The sequence below is a fragment of the Pygocentrus nattereri genome, chromosome 24 (genome assembly GCF_015220715.1).
Source record: "Pygocentrus nattereri isolate fPygNat1 chromosome 24, fPygNat1.pri, whole genome shotgun sequence".
Lineage (NCBI taxonomy): Eukaryota > Metazoa > Chordata > Actinopteri > Characiformes > Serrasalmidae > Pygocentrus > Pygocentrus nattereri.
Window position 1 is genome coordinate 18,741,285 of NC_051234.1, and position 25,534 is coordinate 18,766,818.

Below are 25,534 nucleotides of genomic sequence, written 5' to 3' on the forward strand. Positions count from 1 at the left end.
ACGCACTAGACTCCACACTGTATTTTTAGATGTTTTAATCAATATTTCAAGGAGTCCGATATTACAAGTCTTTCTGTTAAAAAAAGTTTATATTCAACAGTGCATTCTAAATTACATTATTACTTGAGTTATAATTACGGTGTTCAATACAGGCACCAGTATAATTATCTTGTTATCGATATTGATTTCTACAGAACATTTTTTTTTCAGTACCTTCTTTTAAATCAGATGCAGACAGTGGGTGTGGTTTAAAATTAGAAATGAGCTGCTGTAAGTGGGTATATTAACTTGACTGCTGATGAATCAAGAACGGCCAATCATCATCCTAGATCTCAGACCAGATGTACTATTGGCTCACAGATGCTGATAAAACTGATTACTTAAAGTTGGAACTGAATGTCTTGTAATTTTTCGATTCTTGGTAGTACTGAAGTAATTCTGTCATATCACAAAATAACTGAATCCTAATTATAATAACTTCCTTCCGGCTATTAATTTTATTAGAATTTCATTCTTTTTGTTCTACACCTTTCTCAGTCATTTAAGAATCATCTACAGCTCTAATCATAATCCTATATCTAAAATTTCCTAATTTTCCTAATAGTGGTTCAGAAGTTGTTCTATACATTCATGGGCAAACAGATAACACTAACTTAAAAATGGTGATTCCCACCATTTGCACTTGTCCTACTTTTTTGACCCTCCCTCTCTGTTTTGCAACACTCTTGCCTCGTTTGTCCCTTATTCTCTCCCTCTTTTCATCACGTCTGCTTCTCTCTGCTTCTCCCTCTTTCTCTCTCCTCCTCTTCCTTCTCTCCCGGAAGCCTCTGAAGCAGAGTTACCCCACGTGAATTGTACCTGAGAAGCCGTTCCAGCGTTTCCCCACAGCGGTGCAGGCAGATGGCCCAACTGCAACAGGGCTCCGAAGCAGCAGAGTTTCCAGCAGCATCAACACATCTGCCCAGGTGTGCAGCAATGCATCCTGGGTACACACGTCTGAAGATAGGCAAAACACATGCACATACATAAATTCATCAAAGACTAAGAATGAGGGGAAATTAAAATTATACCCAACATAAAATACAATAAAAAACAAACTTTTCTTTAAACAGAATTGTAATTACAACAATCAATATAATCACATTCAATAAAAGCAGTAGACTTTAATAAAGAAAAGAAAACAAACAAACAAAAAATTGATTGGACAGCTGATATAGGGCTTGCATAAAGAAAAATGTAAACACTGTCAAAATGTATTATTCACCCTCCAGCTCACACAGTTCCTACATTGTCGCTGTTGGAAGAAAACTTTCTATCTCAATTTTTTTATCATTTAAAAATGTCATTTACATCTTCAAAAATTCATAAAGTGTTTCAAAATAAAAATTGTCACATTAACTAACATTCAAATTTAAGAGCAGTACAGTTTGAATTAACCATGACTATGATGTAATAACCATTTACAAATGACCACTCTGTCAGTCTATGGCTGCCCATCCATTCCATCAAAAGCAGTTTAGGCACAGCTATCCAGACTAAAATAGTACAGGCCCACCCATTCAGCCCAAAACATTTTAGCCCCGGCCAGCCAGCCTACAGCTGTAGCGGCTTACCCCGACCACTCAGCCTAAACATTAGTTCCGCCCATTCAGCCTACAAAGGTTTGGCCCCACCCAGCCTACAAAGGTTTGGCCCCACCCAGTACGCTTAGAGCCAGTTAGCTATGCTCAATCAACGTCAGCAGCTTATCTCTGCCTGTTTAGCCTCAAGCAGTTACCTGTGCCCATTCAGCCTACAGCAGTCTACCTCTGCTCAAGCTAAAGTAGTTTTGCTCCATTCATTTCCACTGAAGTGATACAGTGTTTTGTTCCTGCAGAAATTAGTTAATGGAGTGGAAAATGTGGGAAATTGATTAAATGCTATATGTTCCTGGCTGTTGGAAGAAAATGGTTCATTGGTTCGATAACACCACGCCCCCCACTGCTCCCACCCCAGTCCCTGAGGATTTCAGCTTAACAGTCCACTCCACAACTGAGCCCAGCCTTCATAAAGTGTTTCAAAATAAAAATTGTCACATTAACTAACATTCAAATTTAAGAGCAGTACAGTTTGAATTAACCATGACTATGATGTAATAACCATTTACAAATGACCACTCTGTCAGTCTATGGCTGCCCATCCATTCCATCAAAAGCAGTTTAGGCACAGCTATCCAGACTAAAATAGTACAGGCCCACCCATTCAGCCCAAAACATTTTAGCCCCGGCCAGCCAGCCTACAGCTGTAGCGGCTTACCCCGACCACTCAGCCTAAACATTAGTTCCGCCCATTCAGCCTACAAAGGTTTGGCCCCACCCAGCCTACAAAGGTTTGGCCCCACCCAGTACGCTTAGAGCCAGTTAGCTATGCTCAATCAACGTCAGCAGCTTATCTCTGCCTGTTTAGCCTCAAGCAGTTACCTGTGCCCATTCAGCCTACAGCAGTCTACCTCTGCTCAAGCTAAAGTAGTTTTGCTCCATTCATTTCCACTGAAGTGATACAGTGTTTTGTTCCTGCAGAAATTAGTTAATGGAGTGGAAAATGTGGGAAATTGATTAAATGCTATATGTTCCTGGCTGTTGGAAGAAAATGGTTCATTGGTTCGATAACACCACGCCCCCCACTGCTCCCACCCCAGTCCCTGAGGATTTCAGCTTAACAGTCCACTCCACAACTGAGCCCAGCCTTTTTAATGAGGCACAATACAGGGCAGCTCACTTTGCACATAAACACAAACCAACAAATTGTCTCTAGAGCAATGGAACAAATAAAATCTAACAAAAAATTTACAATCTGGGCCCCTTAATTTGGCACAGCAGTGATGTGTATCCATGCTTTTACTGTTTCAAGATGCTCTTGTAACTAAAGTTCACAGAGTGAAATCTGAATGTTTATGGTGTACTTTTTGATGAAGGTCTCAGGGAACCTTGGAGAATATGGGGTTGTTTACCTGTGCGCGGTAGAGGGAGGGTAAGGATGGAGATGAGCGTGTTCAGTAGAGGTGTGAGGAAATCTGTCTTAAAGAAATCTTCATCACTGAGGAGAGCAGAACACTGCAGCAGCTTACAGACACTGCTTGCATAATACACTCCACACAGCACCTGAAAGAGAGAGACACAGAATTCCAGAGCGTAATAAATTCTCTGACACAATCACCAAGGGCGACTCTAAGCAGCTGGATGACGATCTGAAAATGGAGCTAATGGATGCCTACAAGGCAGGGGAAAGCAATAAAGATATCACAACAGTGCCAGCTCACAATTTCCATGGTCTGAAATGTCATTAAAAAATGTCAGTTAAGGAAAATTGTGGAAGTAATGGCAAGATCAGGGAGACAAAGAAAACTCTCAGATAGAACTGCTTGTATGCTGGCCAGAAAGGCAAAGTAAAACCCGCATACCACAGCGGAGCTGTTTGCTCAAACATAATCTGCATGCACAACAAATGGAGTAGTTTGTAACTTAAAGCCATGCAAATTGAATGTTATGGGTTTGAAACGTTAAGCATTTTAAAGTTGTTTATTGCTATAGCTGATAAACAGCATTGTATGTTTTTGAAAAGGGGAATGCATCAGGTCAAAAACATTTCTAGGCAGGTTCAGCTGCTGAAGGTGGACCTGGGCTTTGCTTGATTCCACGCCTCCCCAAGGGCTTATCTTACATCCTTCACTTGAGCTAATAAAGTAATGGAACTACTTTAAGACGGCGCTGGTATTTCCTCGAAAAGAAATTATGAGTCCAGGTGAAGGGAGAATTTGTTAAAACCGGTATCGAAATGTTGAGCTTGACTCCAACCTCATCACAAAAGTCAACATATGAAGTGCAAAACAACATCTAGACAAGCAAGAGGCATTTTGGAAACAAGTGCTGTGGATAAAATGTAAATGGAACTCTGGCCATAATCACCAAAGGTATGTCTGGAGGAATGTGTGCCAGCCAGTGGTACAGGAAGCACTGTACAGGTATATGGAATAACAGATGCAGTGAAATGTCAGTAAATTCTGGAAGCAAATAAAATGTGTTTGACCAAAATTATTTATAATGTATTTGCAACTAACAATTACATTAATAAAATACTAGAAAATATAATTAATTGCAGAAATTCTCTTGCTTTCCAGGTATTTTGACTAAAAATCTGTTATCATACCACAGTCCGAAGGTTGGAATTATTTTGTGAATAAAATGTTATTGTTTATTTGTAATGTTCAGTTTTTGTGTGGTATGTACTCGTTTTTTGATTGAAGTAAAATTCACATGAATTCACACAAAATTCAAACTTGGGGGTGGGGGGGGGGGGGGTATTCACACGAATACTGATAAAAAAAAATACTGTGCAAGGACACTACCTTGGCCCAATTTAAAGCGCACATCACTAGTCACCTTCTATAATTCCTGTGGTTTATGACAGTCTGTAAGAATGATTGTATGGATAATATGAACATAACAGAGTATTACAGAGCACTCATTAAATAAAACAATAGAAGCCATATAGTCTTAGAACACTTGTAATTGGTGTGACTTTTCCATCGACATTTAATTTCTCTGTTGACAGCATGATATGACAGGAGAAAATGCCATGCCACATACCTGGTTTCTGGCCTCCTCTACATCAGCAGGGAGGAGAACAGGATTCCTCAGTTCAGCCAAGCAGCGCTCCATCTCCACCACATCCAACACACTGCAACACAAAGCTCAAACTCAACACACAAACTACTGTACCTAACAAAAATGTTTTACTTATATTTATACAGCATATCAACTACATTCACTGCAGCCAAGACCACGTAAAACAATAAAGCATAAAGAATTTTTGGGGGCAGTCGTGGGCTGGAGGTTATGGAACCAGCCCTGCGTCCGTAAGGTTGCGGGTTAGACCCCCCTCAGGCTGACAGTCCATGACTGAAGTGCCCTTGAGCAAGGTACCTGACCCCCAACTGCTCCCCAGGCACTATGGATAGGGCTGCCTACCGCTCCGGGCAAGTGTGCTCACTGCCCCCTAGTGTGTGTGTTCACTCATGTGCATGTGGGTGTTTCACTGCATGGATGGGTTAAATTTCACAGTGTGCAAACACAGTGACAAATGGTTCTAAACTGTAGTAAAGGGAGTGTTCACTCTGATGCTTGCTCCACCTTTTCAGACTTATTTTCATGTTAAGATGCTTTTGAGAAACCCAGCCCTGGTCAGTAGGTTAGTTTGACTTTAAATCAAGTGCTCAGATGCGTTTGCATACTTCTGTTCATAAAAAGAATAGCAGCTCTATAGAACATTCTAAGGCAGGGGTTGACAACATGCAGTCACAGAGCTGCACGTGGCTCTTCTGCTGCCCTGTTGCAGCTCCACAGCAGAATTAGATTTTAGGCAAAAATAAAACAATCTTCTTTGGCAGTAAAATAAAGCTCTGCTAATCGTTCTAACACAGTTTCAACAACAAATGGTCAATCACTGGAGTTGTATGCATAACTGCTTATTCACCCTTTAACCCTGAAGGTTGGGGCACAGACTGTCGAATACCATAGCAGCGCAGAAGACATTCTTGCCTAGCTAGTAGCTAACTAAGGCAAAAAGAAAGACTTAAAACAAACATCTGGAATTTGGAGACTGACTCATTTACATTTATAAGCACTCAACTGGTTTACTGTGTGTTTAATCTGCAATGAGAAACTGTCAAACACTAAAATGTTGTGAAGCTGAAGTCAGCTTCTCATTTGCCAGCTTCTTGTTCGAATTTCCATGTTCCACCTTAAATGGTGCAACAGTTAGCCACATTTATTTCATTTAAGGTGGAACGGAAAAATTCAACCTCGTTCAGCCTTGTAAAAAGTCAAATGTTAAGAGATGTTTTAAAAGACACTATTCTACTTTTGCGGAAAAGTTTCCTGCCAGAGACGTGAGAAAAGCGACTATAGCTGAGCCTAAAGCTTAAAGGTGACCCAGCCTAAAGTCTGCGTTTTCATTTATATTATATTCTTTGGACTATACTAGGACAATACCTCATACTGAGACACCTTTACAGCCAAGAAGTAGCTTCAACAAAATAGGCATGAAATGTTGTGGCTCCCAAGGTGGTTAGAGTTTTACTGAAACTTGATAAAATGTCTCTTTTTAACATTTGAGTTGCCAATGCCTGTTCCAGGGCTTACTAAATCGGGTTACATTAAATTACGATTTACATTTAAACACAAATAATTTCTGAAATTCTCCATTTAAGACAAAGACATGCTGAATATGAATGTAGGACACAACTAAAATTACAGCTCTTGCAATTTGATATTATGATTTTTACATCAAAACAATTTATGATTCAGCCTTAATACATTCCCTGTTTACCACTGCAAGTTTGCATTGTAAGCAGGTTATAACTGAAAGGATGTGGTCGTGGTTAAAGGTGGCGGAGGTAAACCAACAGAACAGTGCATGTGGGAGGGTGTGGAAAATGACTGTTTTTAATGGAGAGAACATTTATTCAAAGCAATTATTTATTTATTTATTTTTTCTACATTTTACAAAGGTTTGCACACAACAAGTGCCTGATAAAGCTCAGCTGAAGCCATACAACCTTTTTGAAAAGGTCCTGAATGAACCTTGTAATGTAAACAAAGCTACTGTCTAACACACCACATGATACAGGTTTTCTGCATGTGGTCTTGTGAATACAGATTTTTGTAACATGCTTGAAGGTGCCAGACAACACAACATTCCACACTGTACAGTGTGAGCAGTGCTGTAAATATACTGACAATAAGTAAATAAAGTGAAATGTAAGAACTATAACGAGTGTATTTATCATAAAAGAAAAGTCTACATAACATCAAGGGAGCTAAGTAAGCTCTAAAACTTGGCACAGTGGACACTGTGCACTTCAAATATAAAAATTGAAACAAACCTCCTCTGCTGTATAACTTCTCTGAACTATAAAGCTATACGTTATTTTTTTTACAAATATTCATATCATCCTGTAAAACAATGCCTATTTGTTATCATATTATAGGTAGTAGATAAAGGTAGTACCCAACACATACGTACACATCCACATGTTCAACTCTTTAATTTCTTTCACATGGACTCTTTTATATCTACTCTCTCATTCTTTAATCTGTTTTACTTCCTATTTCACTTAAATTCATATATTGATTTCAGTTGCGTACCTTCTATATTTATATATGAATACAAATACTTTCTATATTTTTTCTAGGTTTTGTTGATTTTCTAAGTAAAAATAATTTAACACGTCCCGAGTTCAATGGTAGAGTAAGTAAAATTAAATTACTCAATTTTCCCATATTAGGAAAGAAACAAAAAACATTTGCACAGGCCACATCTTATGTTTTTTCAGCAAGTAAACAGTAGATGTATGCAGAAATGTAAGAGCGTGTTCTTTGTAGAGGATGTGTTTAAGTGGAAGTAGCATTTTTGTACTTTGTAGTTCTACAATTACAGACTGTAGTCCATCCGTTTCTCTTTGTTACCCCACCTACACCCTGTTCTTCAACAGTCAGGGCCCCCAGAGGACCATCACACAGCATGTGTTATTTGGGTAGTGGATCATTCTCAACACTGCAGTGACACTGAAGTGGTCATGGTGTGTTATTGTGTGCTGTGCGAGTGAATCAGACACAGCAGCGCTGCTGAAATTTCTGCTGGAGTCCACTCACTGTCCACTCTATTAGACACTCCTGCCTTGTTAGTCCACCTTGAAGAAATAAGGTCAGTCACAGTAGCTCGTCTGCTGCTGCACAGTTTGCATCCTTTAGTTCTTCATCAGTGGTCACAGGATGCTGCAAACACAACACTGTGGGCTGGATTTTTTGGTTGATGGACTATTCCCAGTCCAGCAGTGACACTGAGGTGTTAAACTTCAGCAGCACAGCTGTCTCATCCACTCAGACCAGCATCACACACACACACACAAACACACCATCACCACATCAGTGTTACTGCAGTGCTGAGAATGATCCACCACCCAAATACCTGCTCTTGGTGGTCCTGTGGGGGTCCTGACCATTGAACAGTACTGTGAGCGCAGATTTGAAAGGCTTTGCATGGTTTGTTATATTTCAGCCCTGGTTTTTACAGTTTGAAAAAAAATTCAACTTTAAAATTAATAGCAAATTACTCAATCATTTCAGAATGCATCTGTATTGTGATAAACTGACAATAATGTTGTAATAACAATGTTCCTTTCCGTTATATCTCTCTAATGATGTTTGTCATTTCTTGATTAACGTATTGCTTTATTTGTCACAAACTTTTAAAGTATCTGACAACATATTTTGCAATTTGAAGGGGGTTTTTGTTTAATTCCATCAAGTAAGCACTTATGGAAAAATCACGGTGTTATTTTCATCACTGTGTACCTTCTCTGTATGTGTGCATGACACATTGTGTTTTCTAACCTGACTACGCCCTGCAGGATGTGGTTCTGCCTGAGGGCGGTGAGAGTAAATTCAGGCAGAACGGCCACTAGGTTGGCCAGCAGGCCACACACGGCTGACAGCAGGTGGGGGGTTACCATAGCAACACAGGTGAACGTTTCCGGAGAGTCTTGAGAGAGGGAGGAGTCTGAGCTTTCAGCATCACTCTGACCTACAAACACATACAACAACAACAACAACAACAACAACAACAGCATTAATCTACCACAATAAATACAGCCATCAGAACTCCCATATTCAGTCAGATACTGTTGCATCTAATAAATGCAGACTGCTTTATTATCGCTGTCTATTAAATGGTTCACTTATACCATTTATGAGGCTTCATGGAGCAAAACTAGTAATAATGCATTTTTACATGACCATTTTCAAATCTTTTTGCCTTAGAATTGAACAGGCTGATTTCATTACTGTGCCTGTATGACTGCTACTGAGTGACTGATTTTTAATCATATCATTTAATATTTTAAGACAAACTGCCTTCACCACACTTAAAAAGAGGTAATGCACTAAAATCAGATACATAAATGAGCTCTGTTCTGATTGGCTGTCATTTATTTTGCTTTACTCAAAACACAGTCCAGGCTGAAACATGGCTGTTGTGTTGTTTGTGTGACAAAATGAGCTGTTGTTTTTTTAATATGGGTCCTTTAAAATCTCTAAATTTCAACAATCTCTTTTAATATTAAGTCTGAAAAATGTCACAGAAAAACACAAAAAAACTTTCAGTTAAACTAGTGCATGAGTAAATCCTTCTGGAGGGCGTTAATCCTTGCCTTGAGCAGTGAGTCTGTTGAACGGCGTGTCCTCCTCAGCCCCAGCGGAGGACAGGACAGGAGAACGAGTCTCACTGGAGCCTCCTGGCGGGAGCTAAAAATGGAAAAAGGTACAGAAATTAAGAACGACTTAATTATGAACAGGACAAAGCATCTGGAAGATTGGTGAAAGATTTCCATAGCGACGAAGCACAAAAACAAAAAGTAAGAGGTAAAGATGTTTTTTAATGATTTTATCTTTGAAAAAGTCATTGAATCAGCAAACAAAATGACACAAGAAAAGGGTAAAAGACATTACACTAAAGCATGTAGTAACAGATATAGGTGAACTTAGAAGGCTGCTGATTGAAGAATTGGCTTATTTACTGAGTAGTGAGGAGTTATGGACTCACCAGGGTGCTAGAAGTAGAAACAGATCCTGAACTGTTGGCTTGATGGAGTTCCTGAGCTGTAGGACCTCTCAAGTGCCGCAGAGAGTCATTCATTTCTATAGAACAGATAAACACACACATTACACTCACTGGCCACTTTATTAGGTACACTTTGCTAGTAAAATGTTGGACCCCCTTTTGCCTTCAGAACTGCCTTAATTCTTCGTGGCATACTTTCAACAAGGTGTTGGAAACATTCCTCAGAGTTTTTGGTTGGTTATTTGAGTTACTGTTGCCTTTCTATCATCTCGAACCAGTCTGCCCATTCTCCTCTGACCTCTCACATCAACAAGGCATTTTCGTCCACACAACTGCCGCTCACTGGATATTTTCTCTTTTTCGGACCATTCTCTGTAAACCCCAGAGATGGCTGTGTATGAAAATCCCAGTAGATCAGCAGTTTCTGAAATACTCAGACCAGCCCGTCCGGCACCAACAACCATGCGACATTCAAAGTCACTCAAATCACCTTTCTTCTCCATTCTGATGCTCGGTCTGCACTTCAGCAAGTTGTCTTGACCACCTCTACATGCCTAAATGCATTGAGTTGCGGCCATGTGACTGGCTGATTAGCTATTTGTGTTAACAATCAATTGAACAATTGTACCTAATAAAGTGGCCGGTGAGTGTATATAAAAAAATGTAAATATCTACCATTAAGTCCTTGTAACCATAACACCACAATAAAGACACAAACTTGGGAATTTATTGTTGGCCACTGTCCAGTACCTTGGATATTTGCCTTTTGACAAATGCCTTATTATGGAATAAAGCTGCACTATGTACGTTTTAGGGATTTGGAGACTTCTCTGGTGGAAATGTGCAGTTGCACGAAATATGTTGAACATTCTGTAACGTGGATTGTGCTTTGGACTGCTTCCCTGAGCAGTGGATCTGATAACTGCACATGTGTTGAAAGAGAAGTCAAAGAGAACCAAGAAAACTTGGTGAAGGATGTGTCTTCCAAGAATGTGAGTGAATTATCTACTATCGACACCTCTGAATTTTTAATTATTATTATAGGCTTCACAGGGCGACTCACGGCAGCCCATGCAAACCATACTTTAGCTTATTTTTATTCTCCTGAATCAGTAATGATGCCTCTTTCAATTTTTACTAAAAATAAAAAACACTTATAGTGCAGCTTTGAGAACGTTCTGCAATAAGTTGTTACATTCATCATATATGATACAAGATGTACCTTACAGTATAGCATTCTAGCTGCTTGTAGCTAGTAGTTATGCATCTTTTCAAAAATATGCTGTAAACGGGCTTGATAATCACATTCAACACAAAGCAATGCTTATAACTTCATGAGCAGTATTTTAACATAAATAACAACAGAAGATCCAGCACTCAAGAAATACGCCACAGATTATCAGAACAAGAAAGAAGGAGCTTGGACAGATATTTAAATGCAATGATTTGTCTTTAAAAACATCAGAAATGTCTAGGCTGATGATTTTCTCTGTGGTTCTTTGTGAATGTGAGAGCTGGACAATAAACAAGCATGACAGGAAAAACAAAGATGCATCTGAGCTCTGAGCCTCTGACTTTTAAGTGTACAAAGAAAACCACCCAATGGATCCTAGACCAAATCAAGCCTCACCTCTAACTCCAAGCCCAGATAACCAAACTAAAGCAAATCTTACTTTGAACATATTCTGAGAAGAGCCAATTCATTGAAAAAGACCAAAAGAGGAAAAAAAACACCAGCAACAAGCTGGTGATACCATGAGAGGAATCATGAACCAGCCATTGAGAAGGCTGACGACCCAAAGAGAAGACAGGATATTCTGGAGAAACACTATTCACATGGTCGCGTAAAAATAATTTTTATAAAGTTTTTTGGCTTTCAGCAGTAAATTGTAAGCATAATGCAATATGTTTATGATCATAAAACACGTTTTCTGTTCATTTGAGGGGAGCTTTTACAAAAAAACTACATAAAATAAAAATGTACATCTATTTCAAGCAGTTGCTAAATAATTTGTGACATACAAAACTGCAGCTAATTGTATTTTTCAGGAAAAGGCTGGATGCTTAAGACATTGATTTGTGCCACATGTAGGTTCACTGTAAAGAAATCAGAAAAAGTTTTAATACAATGAGCCATTTTACATCAAACCTGAATGATTTTTATTTGAGTGCCTCTTCAACCTCCTCCAGAAAAAAAAAAGTAAACATAAAAAACAAACAAATCAGGGAAGAAAGAAACAAATAAATAGATCCATAAATAAATTCACAAATTAATTTGTTTAAAATACTAACCATGAATTCTATTTATGAACACTATATTTGACTATTTAATAGCATAATGCGACTAACTACTTCTTATGTCAAATGAATGGTAAGGCAAAAAAAATCTAATGTACACAACTTTCCACTTTAGACAACATGGATTATGCCAAAATTCAACTCCATATGTACACGTCTCATACAGTCATATGGCTGCTACAGATTACATTTGTGATTTGTTTAAATTTTTCCTGATTTTTTAAACTGAAGATGTTTATAAACCGAAAAGCACACAAAAGGGAATCGGATTGGGGGTGTTGTTAATTTGGCACAACTAAATTGCTACGTGACGAAGTTTATTTAGTTTTGTTCTATGTTTATGTATATCAGTATATGTCAGTCCTATATCAGTCATAGACTGCATAGATAAGTCTACGCCACCTTAATGATGAAGCGGATGAGGATCGATTAGGTTGAGAGAGGTTTCAGGGAAGCATCACAGAAAAGCTTTTTGTGCCCATTGACTTGTAGTGTTTGTTAGCAATATCAGCCTTGTAGATCCAGCACTAAACTAAACAAGCAAGATTTAGACACCAAATATGCCTTGGCTGATGGATTAAATCTGGTGTATATATGAAATTGAACATATTTGATTTTTATGCAGAACTACTCCAACTGATGATCATCTACTTCATGTTATATTGCACTACATGCAATTCTGTGATAGTTCAGGTTAGTTTTGTTTGGATTTGTGCTGCTGTTACCAACTTCATGACAATAGTGGGTATCAGCTTGATAACAATACTGGGTATTGGACTGATGCCACTACAGTATCAAAAGCTGAAGGTTTCCTGACAGCAGACTGTACCTGACTGAGCGTGCGCTGGAGGAGGGCTGAGTGAGAAGGCGTATCGGCCCCTGTAGCAGCTGCACACCATCTCAGCCACATGATCAAAAAAGTGACAGTGATAGAGGAGAGCCTGCAGGGCAGGGAGGCCCACCAGAGACACTCCAGACCCTTCATCATGCACACACGGACTCTGTGAGCAAGACAGAGAGGAGAGAAGAGAGAGAATATATACATAGACTGGTTAGACTTTCTAACTCACATATCTAAGGCTGTTAGAATTACTCAAAAGTATATTACTGATTAAAATATTAACTTCTAAATCAATCAGCAGTTAGTTGTCAGTTTGCATGAAGAAATGAACATTCTTGCAGTACCGTGCAAAAGTGATTCAAATAATTCAAATAATCCCAAACACATAATGTGGAGGTGTGGACTCTAGGATGGTCAGTCCATTGCAGCTTCACTGTTCGATTTGATTTCATAGCATTGAGTTGTCTGCTTACAGTGGAAGGATGGACAGAAACACCTCTATTTTTTCAGATTTGAAGCAAGAACAGAGGTTGATTTTCTCCTCTCTCAAAAATGAAAGCTTTAAGTACTCTTTATCTAATAAAGACCAGGTTTTAATCGTATTTTGAACAGCATTTTTTGAGATTTGGAGACTGCACTTGTCAAGTCATTTGACTTTCTCTTTCCTTATGTGGATTATCTTACGTCTTCTATTTGCTTAGAAATACGAAAAATTAATAATTTGTACTTAATGGCTGTTTTGACAGTGGTCTCTGACTTTTGCACAGCACAGCACAGTACATTTATTTCCTGCCACACAGTACTTTCATAGCTTTTTTTAATGAAGTCCTTTGTTGTTTCCAGGTCACCTGTATCTTTGAAAAGTTTTGCATGATTTGTTTTTTCAGATACGTAAACTTCTATCATTTTTTAAAAAACGGGTTACTTGACTAATTCACACTTGACTAAGTCCACACACCTGACTAAGTCCAAATGACTTAATTACTAATGTAATTAAAAGAGACAGTCTTAATTACACATAAAAGGTAATTCAATCCTGCCTTCTGTTAACGTACCTGCCACACGCAGTCTTCAGCTTCCTCTGCATTGGCAGGCATTGGCATCACCAGCAGGTTTTGTAACAGAAATGCTGCCTAAGTAGAGAAAATCCAAAAGTCAGCAATACTGCCATCTTGCTGCAAAAAAATGTCAGTGCTTGCAAAAAGGATTGGTGCCATAAACAAGCAGGAATCCACTTTGTGGTGACCACAAGGATTACAGTTTCAAAAGGAACAGCTTCATATGAAAAAAACTGGCATCGGTTTACTGTTAATTGGTAAACCAGTGTCTGACACATAAATTCCTCAACAGGGAAACTTCACCAATTTTTTTTTAAAAGAGTGTCTTCATTTAAAACTACATAATATTAAACACAAATGAATAATAAAAATAAACAAGGAATTTTATTTTTAGATTACTTTCTACAGTACTGCATATATGTGTATGTATATACACTCACCGGCCACTTTATTAGCTAGTAAAATGTTGGACCCCCTTTTGCCTTCAGAACTGCCTTAATTCTTCGTGGCATACTTTCAACAATGTGTTGGTAACATTCCTCAGAGATTTTGGTTGGTTATTTGAGTTACTGTTGCCTTTCGATCATCTCAAACCAGTCTGTCCATTCTCCTCTGACCTCTCACATCAACAAGGCATTTTCGTCCACACAACTGCCGTTCACTGGATATTTTCTCTTTTTCGGACCATTCTCTGTAAACCCTAGAGATGGTTGTGTGTGAAAATCCCAGTAGATCAGCAGTTTCTGAAATACTCAGACCAGCCCGTCTGGAACCAACAACCATGCCATGTTCAAAGTCACTTAAATCACCTTTCTTCCCCATTCTGATGCTCGGTCTGCACTTAAACTCAACTCAAATGCATTGAGTTGCGGGCATGTGATTTGTGTTAACAAGCAACTGCACAGGTGTACCAAATAAAGTAGCCGGTGAGTGTATATATATATATATATATATATATATATATATATATATATATATATATACACTAATCAAGCATAAGATTATGACCTTTTTTCCTTTTTTCTATGCTCATTGTCCATTTTATCAGCTCTACTTACTATATAGGTGCACTTTGTAGTTCTACAGTTACAGCCCCCTTTTACCCTGTTCTTCAGTGATCAGGACCCCCACGGACCCTCACAATTCAGGTACTATTTGGGTGGTGGATCATTCTCAGCACTGCAGTAACACTGATGTGGTGGTGGTGGCGTGTAAGTGTGCGCTGCACAGGTCTGAGTGGATCAGACACAGCAGTACTGCTGGAGTTTAACACCTCAGTGTCACTGCTGGACTGAGAATAGTTCCCTAACCTCCAGCCCACGACTGCCCCATCAGCACTGACTTTACATCTACAAGGTGGACTGACAAGGTAGGAGTGTCTAATAGAGTGGACAGTGAGTGGACACAGTGTTTAAAATCTCCAGCAGCCCTGCTGTGTCTGATCCACTCATACTAGCACAACACTCACTAGCACACCACCACCACGCCAGTGTTACTGAAGTGCTGAGAATGCACTGGAGTAGAACCAAATAGTACTTGCTCTGTGAGGGTCCATGGGTGTCTCAACCACTGAAGAATAGGGTGCTAACAAAGCATGCAGAGAATTAGATGGACTACAGTCTGTAATTGTAGAACTACAAGTGCATCTATATAGCAAGCAGAGCTGATAAAATGGAGAATGAGCATAGAAACAAGGAGGTGGTCAGGGTTATGCCTGATCGGTGTATATTTCTACATATTTAACTCTCATTTGTAGGGTTATTAATTTGTTACTAATTAAATTATGGAGTGTCAACTACGACTTATTCAGTATCTATCTAATGGAGCTAATGTGTCAATTCTGTATTATGAGAGTGGTGTTGACTAACATGCATGTAAATCTGTGTGTGTGTGAAAACGTGTCTGGCTTTCACATAAGCCTAAACACAGGAAAGTGTATGGTGAGGAGAACGTCTGTGAGCTGCAGTGTGTGCAGAACTCACACTGTGTATGAAGTGTGTACACAGCATGTACAGAATGTGTGCTGCTGACCCACCTCTCTGCGCACCATGCTGCACTCCTGTTTCTCCAGCAGGATGTTGAGCAACGTCGCCCAAAGGCCTCCTGAGATGTTCTGGCAGCTGGCCAGCAGCGCCATGCAGCCGCTCTGTAACGAGGAGAGTGCAGTGCCCACCGCCAGACTGGCACAGCGCACCTGAGACCACACACACATACAGGATTGGCACCCATTTTTAACTGGCGTAGGCATTTTGGCGCTCGGTGCTGGCACCAGCTCTTGCCCATTACACTCATCATTCTCAATGACCAGCTCAGCGCAGCATCTGCTTAACTGAGGGAGGCTTGGACACCAGGGGGGCTGAGGAGGGACATCAGCCAGAGAATTAAAGGGAAAGTCTAACTACACAAAACTAATGACTGTGATGAATGATGCATTGCTGTGCAAAAGTCAAAGACCACCCTTCATTTATTTCCAGATTAAACAGTTACTAAGTACAAGTTATTCATTTTTCAGGAAATATTTCTGAGGAGATTAGATATAAGACCATGCGCTTACACAAGAAAAGAGAAAGTCAAAGTGGAAAAACATGTGTTTCTAAAATGAAGTTTAAAAAAAATTATTAAAAGACATACACAGAATTACATAGAATGTGGGACTCCTAACAACCTTGCAAGACCTGCTAGACGACCAAAACTGTCTCTATCAGATAAACAGCACTGAAAGGTTTCATCTTTGAGAGAGGGGAGAAACAAAATCTTGCTTAAGATTTGAAAATATCCACAGGTGCTCCTGCCCATCCTTCCACTATGAGAAGACAACACTCTAAGTCTACTTACCAAAGTATGAGTATAATTAGATTTTTTAATATTAAAAATAATAGTATAATAATTAATAATGTAATTAGAAATAGTATTTGTTTTACTTTTTTAAGGTTCCGTTATTCCATGTGTTTTTTTTTTTTACATTACTTTCAGGAACTTTTTATGAATATAAGCACATATACCACATACAAAGATGTGTATTGATGTGTGTGTCCTTTCTCACACCTCTGGGTCTCTGTCCACCCACAGGGGAATTAGCCAGGCAAGGCCGAGCTGAGCTGCAGACGGTTCATCAGCACTCTGCTCCTGCCCCAGAGACCATAGAGACATCCAATCCTGGACAGAAACAAGCGTGCACGCATGCATAACAGTGTTACTATATTAGTGAATACCTACAGTGACCTCTGCATTACTAAAGCAGAGTAATTCTAGACCTACACATAACTAACTACAAATAGAGCTTATAGTTTCCTTGGTACTCAAGCACTCTATTCACTGTTCAAGAAGCCAGTATTCAAATAGTGAAATCACTATTAGGGTATTTGTTATGTTTCATCCCAGAAAAAGAAAATACACAGACCAACAATGCAATTAAATGATTCGTTTATGTTCAATCAAGACTTTAAAATATTACTGATTTGTTATCTGTAAGTAAGCATGTACATTACACTGCATGGAAACAAGACTGCACAAACGTGAAAGGATGCAACTGAGAAGGCAGATAGAGCGCAGCTTTATTGCTAACAGCTCTAGATGATGTGAGCAAGTTCCAAAAACAGGGAAAATATATTTCTCTGATAAACAAACATGTTTGTACATTGTCCACTGATAAGAAAAGACCTCGTGTAAGATGATAAGTCCTCATCAACATCCAGTGCTGTAGTTTTAGCTCGTCTTAAAAAACAAAAAAATTAATCAGAACTTCAAGCACATCCCAGGCATCACTTCTCAAATATGGTCTTGGGTCAAGTTCAAATTTCACATTTGGGTTTGTTTGCCACACTTAACACTTTTTTTCATGCATTTTGCCCTGCTTTAGTATTACTTTTAGATTATTCTTCACCACTATCACTACTTTAAATCGTTTTTCAATCTGGCACACTGAAGTCGCTCACTCAGCACTGAGAACCACAAGTCCTACGCACAAGAAAATAGGACAAACAGTGAATCGATTAAGGAAAATACTTTTTACTGCAGTCAAAAGAATGTTTGATTTCTTAGGCAAAAAATATTTTTATATGTTCAATATGTTCCATTTGTGCATAAATCGTTTTAGTATTAAACAGGTGCACATCTCACTACATCAGACTGAGAACGGCACATTATGGAATGATTATCCAAACTTAAAAAAATGTTTCAGATGCTGCTCAAATGATTTACTTGACAAAAAAAAAAATCATTAAAGCAGAATCTGAATTTAATTTTGGACTGCTGATTATTTCATTGTAGCATAAAATTTTATACTTTAGTTTTCTACGCTCCAATGACATTATAATTATTGTCACTATATGGTGATAACCCATACTATAGATCATTACAGAGCATTTTAGAGCACTTTAAAATCAACCAATTAACAACTGTATTAACAGTTCAAGTCACCTTGTCAAGTTTGTCATTGCTGGCCAACTGACTAATTTTGTAGCCCTTACTGAAACTATAATAAGTCACACTTTTACACTAAGACTATAATACAATGATTTAATACAAACTTCATTAAGTTTTTCATACAGATTAGTTTTTCATACTATATGGAAAACAGGCACTATTGTCATACTGACCTTATCTTTACTCTGAGCCATCATCTCATGCGACAGGTGAAGAAGGCATATCACAGCGTTCTTCGTCACACCTTTACCCATGAAGGACATGGAGTTCCCTCCCCACTCCACGTAGAAAGAAGAGATCACCTGGGAAGATACATTAAAATTGAATGAGCTGTGACACAGGCAGATAAATACATTAGTAGACTGTTTATTATGAAATATTAGAGATTCATTTATGAGACTCATTTATGTTTATTATTAACCCTTTACAGTGATCACTGTCATTTAGCAATACTATTTGAATGTAATTACAGAATTCATTACATTGTTACCTGATGATTAGTTAATGAGTTAATGTTTTTCCTCTGTTTTAATGTTAAAAAGTGCTAAAACGTACCAAAAATATTAAATTTTTTTTCTGTTATGCCCAACAAGACTGTACACACAATAATAACTTTTCATCAAATTTAAAATAATATTTAGATATCTCATCTACCAGGGCCATTTCTGGCTATAAGCAGCCACTCAGGGACCCTAAGACACAGGAGGCTCCACAAGTATGAACGTTTCTATATATAATTTCATTGTATTCCCGGAAAAAAATCTTATGAAGATATCTGTATCTGCAAAAAATCTTGAAAATGACACATATCACTTAAACACACAATGGAAATTACTGTATTTGCATTTATTGATTTGATTTATATATACAGGTTATACAAACAAGATTTAGTTGTGTATTTTAATTGAACATCCTCATTGATAGCTTTAGTGTGATGAAATTTATTTATTGACCATAAAGAATATGAAGCATCAGTTCTATTTCACTCTTGCATAGAATGGTGCTTAGGGCCCCCTAATGTACAGAGATGACCCTGTCTTATGCTTACCAACACAAATGTGGTATGGACTGAAAGCTTAGAACCTGCAGTTTCATACAGTGCTGTATGACTGGGTATGTACCTCCAGGAGGCCGCTCAGGTATTTCTGGCAGAGAGTGTGTGGCTCCGTGCTGGGTGTGTGTGTGCTCCAGCCAGTCAGGGCGGTGGCGTGCGCCATGCTGCGGAGAGCGCGCTCCAGAGAGGGAAGACCGTAGAACCGCGGAGCGTCAGTTAAACGTAAACACTGCAGCAGACGGACAGCCAACTCCGACGCCAACGGACCAGACAGTAACCTACACATCCTGTAAAACAGAGAAACAGAGTACAGGATATTAGAACCCATCAAGACTAAAACATTCAATCCAACACAAACCGCGCTGTGTAGTCGAAGATAAATGGCTTTACAGATCATTTACAAAAATTATACAGAAGGCCATTTATCTGGTCAGCATCCGCTCAAAAAATACTAACATTAGAATAAATACAATAAACAATCCTTTGTGACTGTTTGTGTTTGTGTGAGTTTCTTTGTGAGGAAGTCCAAAATTTAGAGTTACCATCCAGTACCTAGTTTACCTAATTAAGCCTTCAGTAAATGTAATCACCTCTCCATGGATCACCACCTTATCGTGGTGGAGAGGTTTGTGTGCTTGAAGGATTCTAGGAGCTATGTTGTCTGGAGCAAAAGCTCCTGGTAGGGTCTCCCATGGCAAACTGATCCTAGGTGACAGGCCAGACAAAGTGTGATCCATAATCACCCCTATGAGGACAAGAACAAGAAAGCAGGACTTGTGTACCCTGCCCGGATCAGGGTTACCGGGGCCCCACCCTGGAGCCAGGCCTCATGGTGCCCGGCCGGGCCCAGCCCGAAGGAGCTACATGAGTCCCCCCTCCCATCGACCCACCACCGATGGGAGGGGCAGTAGTAGGGGTTCAGTGCATTGTGGATCGGGCAGTGTCCGAAGGCGTGGGCCTTGGCGTTCTGATCCTCGATTGCTGAAACTGGCTTTTGGAACTTGGAACGTTACCTCACTGGCGGGGAAGGAGCCTGAGTTGGTGCGCGAGGTTGAGAGATACCGACTAGATATAGTCGGGCTCACCTCAACACACAGCTTGGGCTCTGGGTCCAATCTCCTTGAGAGGGGCTGGACTTTATTCTTTTCTGGAGTTGCCCATGGTGAGAGGCGGCGGGCAGGTGTGGGCTTTCTCATAGCCCCTCGACTCAGCGCCTGTATGTTGGGGTTTTCCCCGGTGGACGAGAGGGTAGCTTCCCTACGCCTTCGGGTTGGGGAACGGGTCCTGACTGTTGTCTGTGCTTATGCACCGAACAGCAGTTCAGAGCACCCAGCTTTCCTAGAGTCCTTGGGAGGGGTGCTTGAAAGTGCTCCTCCTGGAGACTCGATTGTCCTACTGGGGGACTACAACGCTCACGTGGGCAACGACAGTAAGACCTGGAGGGGTGTGATTGGGAGGAATGGCCTCTCTGATCTGAACCCGAGTGCTTTTTGGACTTCTGTGCAAACCACAGTTTGTCCATAACGAACACCATGTTTGATCACAAGGATGTCCATAAGTGCACATGGCACCAGGACACCCTAGGCCGCAGTTCAATGATTGACTTTGTAGTCGTGTCATCGGACTTGTGGCCATGTGTATTGGACACTCGGGTAAAGAGAGGAGCTGAGCTGTCAACTGTTCACCACCTGGTGGTGAGTTGGATCAGGTGGTGGGGGAAGATGCCGGTCAGACCAGGCAAACCCAAATGTATAGTAAGGGTTTGCTGGGAATGTCTGGCAGAAGAATCTGTCAGATTGATCTTCAACTCACACCTCCGTCAGAACTTTGACCAGATATCGGGGGAGGTGAGGGACATTGACTCAGAATGGGCCATGTTCCGCTCCTCCATTGTTGAAGCGGCTGACTGTAGCTGTGGTCGCAAGGTAGTTGGTGCCTGTCGGGGCGGTAATCCTCGAACCTGGTGGTGGACACCCCAGGTGAGAGACGCCGTCAAGCTGAAGAAGGAGTCCTACCGGGCATGGTTGGCCTGTAGGACACCAGAGGCAGCTGGCAGGTATCGACAGGCCAAGCGATCTGCGGCTTCAGTCGTTGCCAAGGCAAAAACCCGGGTGTGGGAAGAGTTCGGTGAGGCCTTGGAAAGTGACTTTAAGTCGGCTCCGAAAAGATTCTGGCAAACCGTCAGGCGACTCAGAAGGGGAAAGCAGTGTGCCACTAGCACTGTATATAGTGGAGATGGTGTGCTGCTGACTTCGACTGAAGACGTCATTGGGCGGTGGAAGGAATACTTTGAGGACCTTCTCAATCCCACCAACACGTTCTCCAGTGAGGAGGCAGAGTCTGGGGACACGGGAATAGGCTTGTCCATTACTGAGGCAGAAGTCGCTAAGGTAGTTAAAAAGCTCCTTGGCGGCAGGGCTCCAGGGGTGGATGAGATCTGTCCTGAGTTCCTCAAGGCTCTGGATGTTGTGGGGCTGTCTTAGCTGACACGCCTTTTCAACATTGCATGGACATCGGGGGTGGTGCCACCGGATTGGCTTGGCAGACTGGGGTGGTGGTGCCTCTTTTTAAAAAGGGGGACCGGAGTGTGTGTTCCAACTACAGGGGAATCACACTCCTCAGCCTCCCTGGTAAGGTCTATGCAGGGGTACTGGAGAAGAGAGTCCGGCTTATAGTCGAACCTTGGATTCAGGAGGAGCAGTGCGGGTTCCGTCCTGGTCGTGGAACACTGGACCAACTCTTTACCCTCTCCAGGATTCTGGAGGGTTCATGGGAGTTTGCCCAACCAGTCCACATGTGCTTTGTGGATTTGGAGAAGGCATTCGACTGTGTTCCCCGGGGTATTCTGTGGGAGGTGCTTCGGGAGTACGGGGTACATGGCTCTTTGCTACGAGCCATTCAGGCCCTGTACAAACAAAGCAGGAGTTTGGTTCGCATGGCCGGCAGTAAGCCAGACTTGTTCCCAGTGAGAGTTGGACTCCGTCAGGGCTGCCCTTTGTCACCGAATCTATTCATAATTTTTATGGATAGAATTTCTAGGCGCAGTCAGGGGATGGAGGGTGTCCGGTTTGGTGACCTCAGAGTCACATCGCTGCTGTTTGCAGATGATGTGGTCCTATTGGGGACATCAGGCCGTGAACTGCAGCTTTCACTGGATCGGTTTGCAGCCGAGTGTGAAGCGGCCGGGATGAGGATCAGTACCTCCAAATCCGAGGCCATGGTTCTCACGCGGGAAAGGGTGGAGAGCCCTCTCTGGGTTGGGGATGAGCTCTTGCCTCAAGTGGAGGAGTTCAAGTATCTCGGGGTCTTGTTCACGAGTGATGGTACAAGGGAGCGGGAGATTGACAGGTGGATTGGTGCTGGGTCAGCAGTGATGCGGGCTCTTTACCGGTCTGTTGTGGTAAAGAAAGAGCTGAGCCATAAGGCAAAGCTCTCGATTTACTGGTCGATCTACGTTCCCACCCCCACCTCTTGGGAGGTGTCACTGGCAAGTCCACCGGGGAGGAGACCCCGGGGAAGACCCAGGACATGCTGGCGTGACTATATCGCCCAGCTGGCCTGGGAGCGCCTCGGAATCCCTCCCAGGGAGCTAGTGGAAGTGGCTGGGGAAAGGGAGGTCTGGGCCTCATTGCTCAGGATGCTGCCCCCGGGACCCGAACCCCGGAGAAGCGGAAGATGATGAATGGATGGATGGATAAATGTAATCAGGTGCTGCTGATGGAACTGAAGAAATTTATGCACTGGCTGGAGCGCAATAAGAAGTAGAAACCAAACCGGTGTTCTACCAACAGTATTCTTCTAAGCTACATATTCATAACTATTCAGCATGTTTTACTGTATTGGTGTTTATTTGCATTTATTCTAATATTATATAGTTTTTCCTGAAAAACACACTTTAAACTACTCCCCATATAAATGCTTTTAAACAATTTTTATGGCTGCTTCAGACCTTTGCACAGCATTGTATGTGGGTTTGCCCACTCTTACTTTTGACCAAAAAGGTCACTGAAAAACTCATCTAACAGAATTTTACGTTTTTTTTTTTTTTTGGCTCAGGGGTGAATCTGCCTCAAATCACAAGATTTCAGAAAAAGTTCCAGATTTCAGTTCCAGGGCTAAAGTGATATGAACTCAAATTTATATCACAGTATTTTCCACTGTGCAAGTAATAACAATATATAACAACATTAATGATAATAATGTTGATCCAACAGATGAGCTACACTCTCTAACTGCACACCAGAAGGGGAGGAGTGGACAGTGAGGAGCGGATTATTATTATTCAAACATTGAAATGCCCTTATCAAGTTAGCCTCAGCTAATCAGCTAGCCATGCAAACTTTGCAATGAAAAACATATTTTGAGAAGTGTGAGTACAACCTGTGTGAGTAATTACTATGTCTGGCAAAAAGCTTTGGTGTAGTGCCTTCCTTTCTGTTAAAGTTTAGCCTTCCTTTCTGTTAAAGTTTAGCCATTTAGCCTTTAGCATCCTATTGAGACAACCAGCAGAATAAAGTGCTATTTCAGAAGTCATGCACAGCAGACTGAGTAGTTTGTAACTTAAAGCCCTGCAAATTGAATGTTAAGTCTAAAAGTTTAAAGGCTTTGTCTGCCATTATTTTGGGGACTGAAAAGGAAAATGAGTCAAATTGCAATGATTTCTGGGCAAGGTCTGCTGATGAAGTTCACACTGGTGCTTGTTTGATCCCCAGCCTTCGAAGACCTTATCGAACACTCTTCACTTGAGCTAATAAATAATGGAACAGCAGTTTATATGACAAGTCCAAGTGGACGTGGGCTTATTGAAACCAGTATCATCAGATAATGCTAGACTGGATATCAGAGGAAACCTGATTCTGTCACAAATCGGATCTAAAATAGCTTAAAACTACACAACGAGACAACATCAACCATACAATAACATCAAATGAGGGAAAAAGTAGAGTGTGAAAACTGTCCATAAATATACAGTATGCAAAAGTTTGGGCAGCCCTGATCAAACTATGTTTTGCTAATGTTAACACCATCCTCTACACTTTCACACATTTTAATGCATAATTACTTTTTGCTGAATTTAACACATCGGTAAAAAAAATTCTATATTGTGGGTTGTGCACACCCCCCCCCACCCCCCCTATATATATATATATATATATATATATATATATATATATATATATATATATATATATATATATATATATATATATATACACACACACACACACACACACACACACACACACACACTCATATATATATATATACACAATAGGGCTGTCGAAGTTAACGCAATAATAACGCATTAATGCAATCTCAATTTAATGTGGTTATCAAGGCATCTCTCATTAAGAGTAGAGAAGTGTCTGTGTTTACATGCAGATTTTTGCCAATCTGACTGAATACAGTCTCAGACTGAGATGTTTATTCTCACTCTGTTCAACAATCTGATGAAAATCTTCGTTTACATGCTCACTACAAGTAATAAGATTGCAAAATGACGCGCATGCATGGAGTAGTGCTTAGAGTAAACGTTACCATGACAGCGAACATCACGTGAGGTCCAGTTGGCGCGCTTGTGGTTTTAACTGCTTTAAACTGACGTCAGACTCAGAAAAACTTTACCTGTACTTATAAAGGAAGACGTCGTGTTCTGAGACACAGAAGCTGGATGTCCGTCCCACCGCCGTCTTTTAAAGCTCAGAGTATAAACCTCGTCTCCTCTGCATGTCGAATGGTATAAAGCTTTCGCTTTGACTTAAAAATCCTTATTTTCTATAACATTTACACATTTAAAATTTAGATACAATTTTTTTGGCGATTAACTATATGAAATTCTGAGATTAATCGCGATTAAACTTTTTAATCGTTTGACAGCCCTAATACATTTTATATATATATATATATATATATATATATATATATATATATATATATATACACACACACACACACACACACACACATTGTGTGTGTGTGTGTGTATATATATATATATATATATATATATATATATATATATATATATATATATATATATAGGTAGACAGACAAAATGTCATTTGATTAGGGGTGTTGAAACATTTACACACAACTGTACTTATATACTTACAAAATCTTATCGCCTAGTAGTTTGTACTACTGCTCTGCACTGCTCAAGATACTCAAGATTTCAATGTCGTTATTAGAAAAGAACAAGTG

The 25,534-nt window shown here is 40.3% G+C and overlaps 1 protein-coding gene across 2 annotated transcripts in view; it reads right to left on the minus strand.

The window, feature by feature from the left end:
• rttn (rotatin) overlaps window positions 1–25,534 on the minus strand; it is a 112,541-nt gene that overhangs the window by 31,641 nt on the left and 55,366 nt on the right. For both annotated transcript variants that reach the window (XM_017696227.2, XM_037534205.1), the window contains exons 28-39: window positions 19,401–19,620; window positions 18,453–18,581; window positions 16,900–17,010; window positions 15,890–16,048; window positions 13,852–13,929; window positions 12,785–12,956; window positions 9,640–9,734; window positions 9,248–9,341; window positions 8,433–8,622; window positions 4,626–4,716; window positions 2,990–3,140; window positions 859–996 (exon numbers count right to left, since the gene is read on the minus strand). In XM_017696227.2, the coding sequence (XP_017551716.2) occupies window positions 859–996; window positions 2,990–3,140; window positions 4,626–4,716; window positions 8,433–8,622; window positions 9,248–9,341; window positions 9,640–9,734; window positions 12,785–12,956; window positions 13,852–13,929; window positions 15,890–16,048; window positions 16,900–17,010; window positions 18,453–18,581; window positions 19,401–19,620 (1,628 nt within the window). The remainder of the gene's footprint in view (window positions 1–858; window positions 997–2,989; window positions 3,141–4,625; window positions 4,717–8,432; window positions 8,623–9,247; window positions 9,342–9,639; window positions 9,735–12,784; window positions 12,957–13,851; window positions 13,930–15,889; window positions 16,049–16,899; window positions 17,011–18,452; window positions 18,582–19,400; window positions 19,621–25,534) is intronic.